General features: G+C 39.4%; 1 protein-coding gene across 2 annotated transcripts in view; it reads right to left on the bottom strand.

Moving 5' to 3' along the window:
- The window catches only part of Fez2 (fasciculation and elongation protein zeta 2 (zygin II)), a 37715-nt gene that overhangs the window by 19521 nt on the left and 4401 nt on the right, over positions 1-13793 (bottom strand). For both annotated transcript variants that reach the window (XM_013013646.1, XM_013013647.1), the window contains exons 2-5: positions 12151-12259; positions 6462-6578; positions 4241-4382; positions 2129-2397 (exon numbers count right to left, since the gene is read on the bottom strand). In XM_013013646.1, the coding sequence (XP_012869100.1) occupies positions 2129-2397; positions 4241-4382; positions 6462-6578; positions 12151-12259 (637 nt within the window). The remainder of the gene's footprint in view (positions 1-2128; positions 2398-4240; positions 4383-6461; positions 6579-12150; positions 12260-13793) is intronic.

Here is a 13793-nt window from a genome sequence, read left to right as displayed (position 1 = left end):
CCACACACTGTCATGCCAAATCCGTTTCTCAATACAAACAGCATGTAAAGTTACACATGCTAACGCTGTTTATTTGAGAATTACAAAAAGAAGTCTTTAAACCCCCCTAGGTGTAAATTTGTTTTCTTCAGCCAAGTGTTAACTTTGATAAACTGAAGATCTACATGTTATCCCAAACAGCAGATAGGCAGAAATTACTGACAAGGTGGACTTTTTCACTAAGCATTTTGTTTTTAGTCCTGGTAGTCTAACAGGGATATTTAAAGGGTACAATTTCTTAACAACTTCAGATGCAAACGTAAAATACTTCCTTTGATCTTTTAAGGCAAAATTTTCCAGAGCTATATATTCAAACAAATATGAAAGTATTGTGTTTTTTCCCTAGACATGACTAACTAAATGCCTTTCTTACCAACACTACCATTTCTCAAAAATGAAATATAACTAAGCATTTTTTCTTTAGCTCTGTTCTTTCTAACTTCCTACAAATGGCCACTTCACTAAGAAAATCTTAACTTATTCATAGGTTTATAACAGTATCATGAAGTAAGTGACACAGAATGCTTTTCTTATATTGACTGCTTATCAGTGGCCCAGCAACCCAAACTGTATTTTCAATCCAAGGGTCCATCAACAACTGTCAACAAGATCTATTTCTCTGGTAAATATTTTTTTCTTTTTTGTGCCAGTCCTGGGCTCCAGGCCTGAGCTTTTATGCTCAAGGCTAGCACTAAACCACTTGTGCCACCATTTTCCTTCTCACTTTTTTAGTAGTTACTTGGAGATAAGAGTCTCCCAGACTTTCCCGCCCAGGCTAGCTCTGAACTCTGATCCTGATTTCTCAGCCTCTTAGGTATCTAGGATTACAGGAGCTCATAAATCTCTGGTGCCCAGCCCTGGTAAACATTCATTTTTATTTTTGTTCGGTCTCAGAGCTTGAACTCTGAGCCTGGGCACTGTCCCTCTGCTCTTCAGCTCAAGGTGAGTGCTCTACCACTTGAGCCACAATGCCACATCCGGTTTTCTGGTGGTTAATTGAGATAAGAGTCTCACAGACTTTCCTGCCCAGGCTGTCTTTGAACCACGATCTTCAGATCTCAGCCTCCTGAGTAGCTAGGATTACAGGTGTAAGCCACCGGCACCCATCTGATAAACATTCTTTAAAGAAAATAATGGAGCCTTAATAAAAGAGAAAAATTTATATTATTGTAAATCACAATAGCCAGTTTGTGATACACATTATCATGTTACCAATATCATGGACTTAAAAAAAAATGTGTTCCCTATAAAATGGATCCCTTGGTCCAATCATTATACTGTAAAAATACAACAAATCTTTTTCCACATGCAGTCAAGGTAGGAAATTATATATAAGGCCTCAACTGATTACACACAGTGAAGGAGCCACACGATCAATAAGGATATGTGTCTTACATCATTGATAATGTCATAATTAAGTTTAATTGAGTGAAATTAACAGAACCACTCAAGAAAAGTGACAAAGCATAAAATTAAACACCTTATATAAAGATTCAAAGTTCCAGTCAACCTTGTTTTCATCACCCAGTACCATTCTGGTCTGCCAAACGCTTGGACGAAATGTTACTATCACTCAATTGCTACTAATAGGAAGATACTAACTAAAAATAAACTAGTATGTGCCTTTCCCAACCATGCTGAGAAATCAAAAGACACTGGCTAGAAATCAGGCTGAGCTTTTAAGATCTGCATAATTCTGCTACTCTTAAATGGACCCTCTTTTCATTTTCTTATTAAAATCTAACATATTAAACATAAAATAAGAAAGTTAAGCTATACATAAGCCTACTACCCAAATATAAATAACCACTATTAACATTTTGATGTAGGGAGAAACTAGCACTTACTAAAGCTTCTTTTCCTTCCCTTCTAAACATTTAGTGCTGAGTTATTTGGACAACCACTAAAAGCATTGCTAAGAAACACCTTTCTGCAAAAGCTAAGCATCATGTATCCAGGAAGAGTCCCTGTTGCCCTCCGGTTAGAGGCACAGCTCCCACACAGGCACGACCTGCCGGGCTGGGACTGGCCAGGCGTGCAGGGACCACCTGCTTCCAATCCTCGGTGCCTCCGGTAGCACATCACTTACTGTGCCGGGCATGGGACTTCTCTCATTCTTCCCATTCTGAGAGCTCCCATTTTTGAGCTTCTTCTTCTTCTTGGCTGTTTCTTTGTGCTCTTTCTGTTTATTCTGCACTTCTATCAGGACAGAAATAAAGCTGTTTTTCACTTCCTTTTCAAACTCCAGTTCATCTCGCAGGGCCAACTGCTGCACCAGCTCCTCAGAGAACTCCTTGATAGCTGTCTCAATTTCCTCCAGGAGTTCATTTAGTTCAGAGACAGACAGCCTTTTCACTCCTGTGACCAGAAGCAAAGGACAGCATATTCTAAGACAAAAAGCACAGTGGGGAGTATTACACCAGAAGAGCAAAAATCATATTCCTAGCAATCAGAATTCTAAAACTTCGTGTGGGCAGGTCTGAGTCAGAGGTAAGTGGACAAGGTCACTTCTCAGCTGGCTGAGATGAAAAAGTAGGATGAGCTTTTGTACCTGGGTAAATCAAGTACACCAGGAACACTGAGAAAGGTTGAAGAAGGAAAAGAACAAACACCAAAGGTAGAGGGAAGTACAGAAACTACTAGCTGACAGGTGGTGAGCACTGTGCAGGGTTCTGAGACACTTCTGAAGAAGGAAGTCATAGATTTGATAGAATTAAACTAAATACATGTTCAAACATGGATTTGGGGATATTGTTGGAGATTAGAAGGAGGTGAAGGGAACAGTATTTCCTGAAACCCCATTTGGTTTTTCCTGAGCATTCCTCCGCATGGAAGAGATAAGACATTGCTGAAGTCCTACCCCTCTCCGCTACTCACCATGTGATTATGTGACCTGGAGCTAAGTCTTTGGGATCTAAAGGGTACTCATCTTTAATCTCAACTACGTGAGGAGCAGGGTTGGGAGGATTTGAGCTTTGAGGCCAGTCTGGGCAAAAAGAAGTTAAGACCCTATCTGAAAAATAAGCCTGAGGCCCCAATTATGGTAAGAGGTAGATACAGGAGGATCAAAATCTGATCAAAGTCTTATACAAAAACCATGAGATTTGTCTCAAACATACCTAAATCAAAAGGGGCTGTAGGTGTGACCCTGCCTAGTAAGCTCAAGGCCCCAAGTTCAAATTCTAGCTCTACTCTTAAAAAAAAAGAATCTTTCAGAATATGCTTAGGCTGGTTATGCTTGTTTGGAAACGTTTCATGCTAAGCAATTGTACAGTTTCCATAGTCTATTATTCTCATGTCGATAACAAAAAAAGATCCAATTCAAACACAATTCTGATTCCCTAAATTCTTCCTGTGGTGCTAGGGACTGAACCCAGGCCCTTGTATGTGCTAGACAAGTGCTATACTCAAGTGAACCACGTCCCAGTCCATTTGTTTTTGTGAGATAAGATCTCACTAGGTCTTCTTGGGCTGGCCTCTAACTCACAGTCCTCCAGACACTGCTTTCAGGGTACTAGGATTACAGGGGTGTCCCACCACACCCAGCCCCAAAGTCTTCACTGAAGACAACTCTTTAAAAAAGATAGAAATTGTTTTCAATACATATTTACTGAATATCTTGTTTGTTGTAAACTACACTATATCTTTTCAATAATTCATCTTGATATCCTAACTCCTCAGAATATACCAGTATTTGAAGGCAGAGTATTTACAAAGGTGGTTAGATTAAAATGAAGTATTTGTATTCAGTATGACTGGTATTCTCATAAGAGGAGGAAATTTGGACACAGATACATTGTAGAAAGAAGAGCACATAAAGAGAGCAAAATTGAACCCAGGGCCTTGTACATACATACTAGACAAGTGTTATACCAGTGAGCCAAGTCCCAATCCATTTGGGGTTTTTTTTTTGAGACAAGCCAAGAGGAGAGGGCCTGGAAGAAACCAAACTTGCTGACAACTTAATGTTGGACATCTAGCAGCCAGAATTGACAGAAAGGAAATTTTAACTGCCCAGTCTGCAGTACTTCCTAACAGAAGTCCAGCAAACTCATGCAAGGTATGAGGCGGACACCAATCCTGAGTGACAATATAAACATGTCTGGATTTCTGTATTATCAAAGGGCATATAACTAACCCTGGGACAACCACAGCTTTCTGGAAATAGACAAAGAACACTGATATAGGGAGAGTCTCTTACTCTCTTCATAACTGCTCGTACTAGACCTCTTAAGAGTTTGAATCTCCTGGGAGAGCATTGAAAGGTGGTCTGATTGTGTAGGGGTTTCATCATCCTCTGGGTCCGGGGATTCCTGCATCATTTCTTCAATTTCTTCAATAACCTTGTGAAACAGACACACCATCATTAACTAAACACACAGAAGGAAAGATCTCGCTGAAATACAGCACTCATGAGGCTACAAGTGCATTACATCCATATTAACCAACAGTGTTGGGCAGTAGATGTTCTGAACAAGCAACCTTTTTGACTCTAAGAGTGAGTAAGCATGGCTTATCAAAGGAAATGTGCAAGATCCTAAACATACAACTAAATTAGATTTCATATTCCTATCATGGTTTGCTATATCATGAGATGATATGACACTGACTAAATTTATGCCAGACATGCTTGAGCCACATCATAAAATTACAGTTAAAAAGAAGACAAGAGAAAATTTACTATCATATACCATCTACAAGTGCTTAGTCTCGGGCTAATCAAAAAATGTGGCATAAAATTTAGAAAGTACAATGGTATAAAATATTTATACATAACGCAAGAAGTTGGCAATCTGGCAGCAATGTTCTCCTTTAGCTGCAGAAAAAAAAATTCTTATGTTAATGAGGGATAAGGGGTTATTTACCAGTTACTCAAAATATGGAAGCACAAATAGGAAAAATGCTTCAAGAAGCAAGAAGGCTTCAGAACTCCATCTGCCTTTCATTTAAACAATGATCTACAGTTAGAAACAATGCTGCTCACGCCTTACCACTGGGTCCTGTTCCAGATTCTAAATGTAGAGGAGGAAACAGAACTTAACGGAACTTTAAAGCCAAGCCAGAAAAGTTACTCAGTGCTTCAAGAAAAGAATTTAAGGAGTGAAGACAAAAATTACTGATGAAAATACAATTGAATGATGGTGTAAAAAATAAAAATCATGAAGCCAGGCACCAATGGCTCAGGCCTGTAATCCTAGCTACTCAGGAGGCTGAGATCTGAGGATCATGGTTCAAAGCCCCCGGGGCAGAAAAGTCCGTGAGACTCTTATCTCCAATTAACTACCAGAAAACCAAAAGTGGTACTGTGGCTCAAGTGGTAGAGTGCTCGCCTTGAGCTGAAGAACTCAGAGAAAGTGCAGGCCAAGAGTTTAAGCACAACAACTGACAATATATTATTATTATATTTCACATGCTTTATTATTATTAATATATTTCACATGTGAAATATAATAATAATAGGTAGCATTGGTGTTGAAAACTGAAAGTCATTCTGAGAAGATGGTATTATGCTAATTAATAAGAACATTTCCCCAAGTAGGTATTATAAACAGGGACATCACACTCAAGGAAGCTATCAAATACGTGTCTCTGAATCTTAAGACCAGGGATTGCTTGCTGATGTTGAGGCAGCTTTGTAAGGGACGGTGAGTACTCGGGGCCTGCAGTATCACACTTTACCTAAAAATAAAAAAATCAAAACCAATACTACCTTGCTTCCGTGCCCTCTAAGCCTGGCGCTCCTTCCCAGCCTAGAACAATGCAACCACAAACACACTAAAGAGCACCATGGCGGTATTTTTAACGTACATTTTCAATGTGCTCCCTCCAACCTTGCCATAAAGTATCTCCTTACTGACCTCATCTTTCCAGCTAAAAATAGAATGTGACAGAATCCACAGGCTCAGGAGCCATGGAACATTTTAGCTCAGGAAGAAGTTCTGGTGTTCCATTTTTGACAATACAAGAGAGGTAAGAGGACTGGTCAGGAATAACACTTACTTTTTTTCTGGCGTGCATAACAGGTCTAATATGTGCTAGTGATTATGAACCGCAGTTTTACAGGAACAAGTATTTTCTACGTGGGTATATTATAGTTTGCTCCTGTTTGGGTAAATGTAAAAACACAGTGGGAAATTCACAATAACCTTTTATTTTTTTGTGTTAAGCAATCATCCTTCCTCAGAAATTTGTTGGACTTGTTAACAATGTCTAAATTGAAATTCTTCCTAATTCATAAAATCTCACCTTGTTCAGATGATAACGTACTTTTCTTTCTTCAGTGGAAGAGTTAACTCCTAAGTCTACTTAACTACATAGTCTAAGACATGCAAGTAAATTCTGCACAAGCATCATTACTGGCACCATGAACAATGGCTGTCAGCTCTGGACTCCACTTTTCCCAGGTAGATGAATGCCCGTACCTGGTCTGCTGTGAACAGGGGCTCCTCGTTCACACAGGACACAATAATCGAATGCATATCCAACTGTTCTCTCAGCTCCTCCTCATCTGAGGTGTCGAAGAGCAAACCTTCACTTATCTGAAAGCAAACAGACCCAAGATTGAAAGCAAGATGCTCAGACCAAAGTCAGGTCAACACCTCTGGGTGACAGGTGGTGAGAGTTCTCTCTTGAAAGGGAGAAGTTACTAGCCGCCCTGGACTACGCAGTGTAGGCCCTGCTTTACACCCTCAGCCCCAAGAAGCATGAGCCATGGAGACAGATGCTAAGATGCGGTATAGGTCCCTTGTCCTGATATAGATACATACTACTTTCCAGAAGAAATAGCTATAAAAGTGTTGTAAGTGGAGAACGATGAAAGAGGTCACATTGATCAAGTCAGATATGTACTTAGTACAGATGCTTAACATCTGAACAACTGCTTAAATTTTAAAAAAGCGCTCTACAGGAGCTAAAACCTAGACAGGAAAAAAAAAACAGTATTCATTAGTAGGAAAATAGAGTAACTAGAAGAAAATGAAGTTTGGCAATGAATGTTACCTAGCTAATAAACTGGTATAAGTTAAAATCTACCAAAATATAAAGTAAAGCACTTGTAAGTTACTTTCTAATATTCAGAGGAAACGATCAGTGGATCATTGCCATGGAAGACAGGATTTGTTCAAAAGAGCCACACTTATTCTTTCCAGTTATATATTTCATCTCTAGTTTCCAAAAGCATCTTTACACCTAACAATGCTAGAAAGATTCCAATCATCTCACCAGCACTGTGCTGTGTACCCAGGAGAGGACCATGTACACCACATCAAAGGATGCCTTCACTTCCAGCTCCCAGTGGAGTTGCACTACCCTGCAGACACTGGGAGACTACAAGGGGAGAAGGACATTGCTGGGCACGTCTGCTATCCTTTCCCTGCCAGATTGCCATTTGTCAGTGCTGGCTCTTCACCAAAGGCTACAGCTCCTGCGAAGCAGACTTCTACATAGATCATCTGTCCAGGTTCTAGAAACGTCTTCCTCTTTTTACCTCTTCTTGCCAACACTGATAAACTATGCCTGGCTGCTGCTAGCCCGATGGTATTTCACCTTATCTAGCTGATTTCCTTTAATCCTGTTTAGAGTTTAGTACCAGTACTACTTGTAAAAGTTGGGGAAATTTCAGCAAATTAAATTACCTATCCAACTAACATTTTATTCCTCTCTATCATGACATGAATATTTTGATGATCAACAGAACTGGAATGAGAACTCTATTCTCAGGAAGAATTACCATACCCTGAGTTCTTGAAAAACAAATGAGCCGCAAGACATGCAAGAAGAAATCATGTCATTGTCACATTTTATATTAATAAAATAATATATTGTTTACATTGTATAATATTATAGATTGTAAAAATTGAATCCTTAAAAGCCTAAAAATTCCAAAGGACAAAATGTTTCAAACTTTGAAACTTTTTTGAGTATCACACCTTGACATATCAACTGGGAAATCCCACACGTGACATCAAGAGATGGGTTGTACTCAAAATGCGGGCGTACTAAAAACAATACATACACCACCTCCATCAGTCCATGTATGTAAGACATACAGACTTAAGTTGGGTTCCATCTCCAAGATAACTTTGTCATAAATATGAAAATATTCCAAAATCCAAAAGGAGCCCTCAATCCTTGGCCCTCATTTCTGGTTCCACAGCATTTCAGATAAGAGACACTCAACCCAAATATAACTATATTGTATTTAGTCTAATTGTTACAGTACGAACTTTTCTCTGGGAAGTTATTTGAATGACTAGTACAAAGAACATAACTACAACTGATGAAACAATGAGATGGACTTAGGTAGGAGGCTCCCACGGCCTCCCCAGTTCCTGAAATGGAAGCATACCATGTTTCAAGGGCAAACCTGGAGCCCAGAGTGTAAGAACCCTGCAGGAGACGAGGCTGGCAAGCTGAGTTTCCAAAAGGAGCCTGGAAAGGGTGGCCCAGCACTGCCGCATCACAGTGATGACACTCTCCCTCACTCTCTCACAATCTTACTCTACCTTTTGCACACTCAGCCCACAGAAGGCCAAGCCACACGGCATCTGACACAGAGGATTTCAGAAAATGAAGTGGGAGAGGGAGATAAGAGTTTTCAGAGGAAAAGAGCTATCACATTAGAAGGATCTAAATCAAAATGTCACTTGAATTCTCACCAGCAACAATAGATGCCAGAAAACAATTTAATTTTCATGTTCAAATGAGTTATACCCTAGAAATCTAATATCCAGCTAACTTAACAACTAAGTGGGAGCTGAAGAGAAAGTCATTTCAGACATGCAAATAGCCAGGGAATTGACCTCTTCTTCACCCTTTCTCAGAAAGGATCCAGCAGGGAAACGAACAAGGAAGACACAGAGTCTAATGCAACAGAGAAGTAAGGGGAATTCTTGTAATGATGGAGGAAGTAAAAATCCCAGAAAGGTTGGAAGGCTAGGCTAGACAGTGACCAGTTCAGACTAGGGCTGTAATGCTGTGAGACACAGCAAAGCACAAAAAAGAGACTGATTAGTTACTGTAATCCACTTACGGAAATGAATACCAGGGCTCTTTTAAGGCTGAATTGGTACACTAAATATACACTTTAAAAAAAACAACAAAGGCAGTTTTCTTTATCACAATAAAGAAAAATAAAAATTGAGTCAGTATGGTATGGTGACACAGAGAAGATGATCCCAGGTCTTCTTTCCAGAGAGGAAGTCCATTTCCCACACAGAGGCACGCACACACTGAGGGCTTTGAACACTGATCGTGGCTGTCGTGGGGATTATTATTTGCTCTCCCATTAGGCGTCAACAGGACATCTTTGTGCCACACTGACCAATCACTCCTCTCTATGCCTGGCGTAGATGCAGAGCTGGTGACACTATTTTTCCTCGTATAAAGTTACAGATGCAGTATGGAAAAAATGGGTCCGACGAGGATGTGGAACGTGCCAGCATTTTTACTCCACAAAAGAACCATCAGATTTAGAAATGTGCATTTTACTCTTCAAAGAAAGAAAACTTACAAAATGAAATCTTGCAAACTGTGAGATACATGAACAGTTCTTTCAACTTAATACAAAAATAATTAGACATCGCTTTTCCCATCATCAAGAAAACAATTTCCTTATATACTCTGCTTTACAACTGAGACAACGTGAAGAAGGCTTTAAAAGTTAAATTTTATATAACTCAGACACGGAAAGAATACAATGTCCAAAGGACAATGGTAACTTTCCCAAGGTAAAAACTTTTCAAACTTACTTATCATCTATTAGGGAGACTTGGATGGTTTTTATATAATCCTTTTTACCCATTTGCTCTTTGGGAACTCAATGCATGCTATAATCCTTTCTGAGAAATAGTTTTAATTTCATTCTGTTCATCAGCCCAATAGACACATCAGGGTAAATATGAACGATTGACTGACTGACAAAGAGACAAAGACAGGACTGCTTGTTTATTTTAATCTTCTGAGGTTTTCCAGATAAATTTTTCAATCAGTTCTAGTACTGAACACCAAGTTGTTACTAATCATTACCATGGCTACAGTATTACTCTGGCATTGAAAACAGCATTCAAAGGGCAGGAAGACGGGAAACACTTCCCAAGACACAATCCAACAATACAAGATTTACGTTTTATTCAGTGAACCTGTATTAGAGTGCCCCATTCATGCAGCTAATGTGCTTCTCTCTGAAACTATGAAAAGAACTCTTTTATGCTTATTTGTAATATGTCAAACAAAAAAGTACTCATGGACAGATCACGGTGGACTCAGCACAATTTTCAATAGAGGAAAAAAGATGTTAAAAAGTCTTTTATCTCTGACTTTAAAGATAAGGTCATCCACTGACTCACTCAACAAATAAACTCCGTATATACCATGTTCCAGGTACAGTGGTAATTAATAAAATAAGACAACAAATACAAAGATACCTGCTAGGAAACCACAGTCTAATGGACAGATCCGGAAACATGATTAATATGAGGACACAGTACTGTCTCTATATAGACATAGACAAAAGGCTGTGGGGGACTCCTCCCATGAGACAACAGGGCTCTTAAACAGCAAGCCCTTCCAAAGCTTACATGTCCAAAAATGTCATCATTTCCCAGGCAGAAGAGTTCCTTTTCCTTCCATGCAAGGATTTAGGCCATGGCTGCATGGCCATCTGGCAGAGATGATGTAGGTGGGGACTGCCCCCACGAGGGAGAGGCTGGATTAAGTGTTCTTTACAGCCCCTTCCAATTCTGAAATTGCATAATTCCATAAGATCAGCAGGCTAAATGGTGATAGGAAGCTTCAGAGAGGGGGAGAGAGAGAGGCGGGAACTGAGCAAAGCCCCAAATGACAGCTATGACCTATAACAGAAGACAAGCAAATGTGCGCCAGGTCAATCTGCAAAGCTTAACAGGGTTAATAATTGGAACCAACAGTGAAGACTCCACCTCTACAGCAATGCTGCAGGATACCGTCAGAACTCTAGATGTTAGGAGAAAATGAAAGCAGCAGGCATCTCCAAGGCACAGATTTAAGAAAGTCATTTTCACAAAACACTAGCAATGCTATTTAAAATACTGGCAGCCCTACTACATTATACTACCAATAATCACACAGTTAACTCTGGTGAAATATGGAGCAGTCCAGAAGATCTGTCATGAGCTTACACTGCTATTTGATAAAGAACCTCCTAGCCTGTAAAACTTATATAGTTTGGCTATATTCCTCATCCGTGTTAAACAAAGTTAATACTGCGATTTTCCACTTCAAGTCAATCCCTTCCCTTTTCTGGCTCCCAAGTCATGTTCCCACTTCTTACTCAAGTCATTTCCCCTTGACAGTACAAGGCACAGGCACCTCCCACTGAATAAGTGAGCCAAGAACACATTCAAATGTCAAGCAGTGAAACTTCTCTTAGTGGTTCCCCAATATTCACAGCAATCTACAATCTTCTGATGTGTCATGTCTAGCAAGTCATCAAATTCAACAAGAAAGTATCTCTACATTGATTTTCCAATATCCTTAAATTAATCAAAGGCTAGCATCACACCGAGTGTTCTCAGCAGATTAAAAGTACATGGGCAGTAAGGGATGGTTGATCATTGGTGTTCACCAATCTCCACGATGATGAAGGCAAAGCCAACAGGGTGCCAGCTACATAATTAAGACAGCAAGACCTCTCCCCCGCAGTATAACCCCTGCTTTCACTATATTTGATGTCGGTATAATTTGTGGAGGAGATGGGGAAAAACAAGTCATTTAAGGATACAGGTGGACCAGTTGCAACAATGAGAAGTACAAGTTGTCATGTCGAAAACGAACTTTACAACTTTGGTGCGGTGGGGCGATTGGGGGGGGGGGGGGGGGGGGAGGCTGGGAAGGGATGTGAAGGGTAAACAAAGGAGGAGGCTGCAATGCTTGATAAGAAATATACTCATTATCTTGCCCATGTAATTGTAACCCCTCTGTACAGTATGTTCACAAAAAATAAAAATTAAAAAAAAAACAAAATAATGAGCATCAATAAAAAACAAAAAGACAGCAAGACCTAGCTTGGTGAATATGCACCCTAAACTCTCAGCATCAGTTATGTAGAAACTGTGGGCTGAACTCCTGACTTACCCCTTTTTCTGAGAGGTTCAGAGTAAGCAAATGCAAGGTCCTGGTATGGGATGACTTCCAGTCCACAGGCATTACATTTCCATAATTGTCTGTCAGGGCATTCCAAATCCTTAAAAAAGAAGAAAACGACAATGAGTAACACAAGTCTACATGTCTTTTATGAGAATTTATCACAACAAATATCCAAGCAAAAAGTACAAGGCACCTCGTTTCTTAGGGAAAAAAAATAGCAACAAAGCAATCTGCTAGATAAGACTAAAAATACTACATGAAGAAAATTCTATAATTAGAAACTATATGAAAATCATACAATTGGACTGACAAGAAGTCCTAAGGGAAAGTGAAGGGTCCCAAAGTGTTATCAATCAATAACACTTCCATCAAGTGACATGACCAATAAAATTCATCAAAGCAATTTATATGTATTAACTCATTTAATCCCTAAAAACCACATTAGAAGTAGGAAACATTATTATCTTCATTTTCCAGATCAGAAGACAGGGGCATGAAGAAGTAAGGTAACCTTTCCAGGCATTACAATAACATTTTTCTTCGGTAACTTCCAAACACAGGGAACATATTATAGAGCGAATAATCTCTACCAAAAAGTTTGCACCTTCTCTGGAGAAAAGATTTGATCTCAATGTGAGAACAGAATTTAATATTTTGTAACATAATAGGCGAAGAACTAAGACTGAATGAATGAGCCAGGAAAGAGAGGTCACAAAAAATGCACATAAGTTATATTTAATGCGGTTTCTCTACCTTATTACCAAAGAGCACCTTGGTGAAGTGCTAGCGTGAAATGAAAAGGGCATTTGAGACAGGATTCAAGCAATGAATTTTCATCTCCAATCTTCCTCACACAATGAATCTCTTTGGCCAAATCCCTTAACCTCTGTGGGTATCAGATGCCCTCTCCCTCCAGCTCCACTACTCCAAGCATTAATTCAAATGAGCTACAATGAGTAAAGTCTCCAGCCACACCGAACAGATATCAGACTCTTATTCATGATTGAAATTAATTTCAGTACCAAAGAAATAACCAGCACTGTAAAATACAACATTTCATGAAAAAAACAGAATTGAAGAATTCAAATAAGATAAAATGAAATTAGAGTAAGTAAAAAATACTACGCATTTTTTATTGACTAGAAAAAGATAAATGACGTGGCATTATTTAAAATCCTAACACTGTCATATAGTATCTCCTTATAAGTCATTAAATAACTGGGGAGGCCTTTTGTCAAAGTGTGTAATGAACTAGGATATACAAAAAAATTCCTATTGAGGGCATAAATATAACAATGTATATTTAAGGATGGAGGAACAACATACTTCATCTAATGGACAGGGATTTGGTAAAGAGCAGAAGCAGTAAACCATAGCTATCAAAAGTGTATATTTCAAGGGATGTTTGGCCACAGGATATATATTAAGCTCATTGAAAATGTGGACCCAGGTAGCTCTAGAAAACCAGGTTTGGAGGGTTGGAGGGGTGGCTCAGTTGGTAGAGCTCTAGCCAACGAGCAAAAGTGGTGACAGATACCAACTTTAAATCCTGGTCTAGACAAAGGAAGGAAGGAAGCAAGGAAGCAAGGAAGCAAGGAAGGGAGGGAGGGAGGGAGAGAGGGAGGGAGGGA

Source organism: Dipodomys ordii, unplaced genomic scaffold (genome assembly GCF_000151885.1).
Source record: "Dipodomys ordii isolate 6190 unplaced genomic scaffold, Dord_2.0 Scaffold20, whole genome shotgun sequence".
NCBI lineage: Eukaryota > Metazoa > Chordata > Mammalia > Rodentia > Heteromyidae > Dipodomys > Dipodomys ordii.
This window is presented reverse-complemented; position numbering and strand designations above follow the sequence as displayed.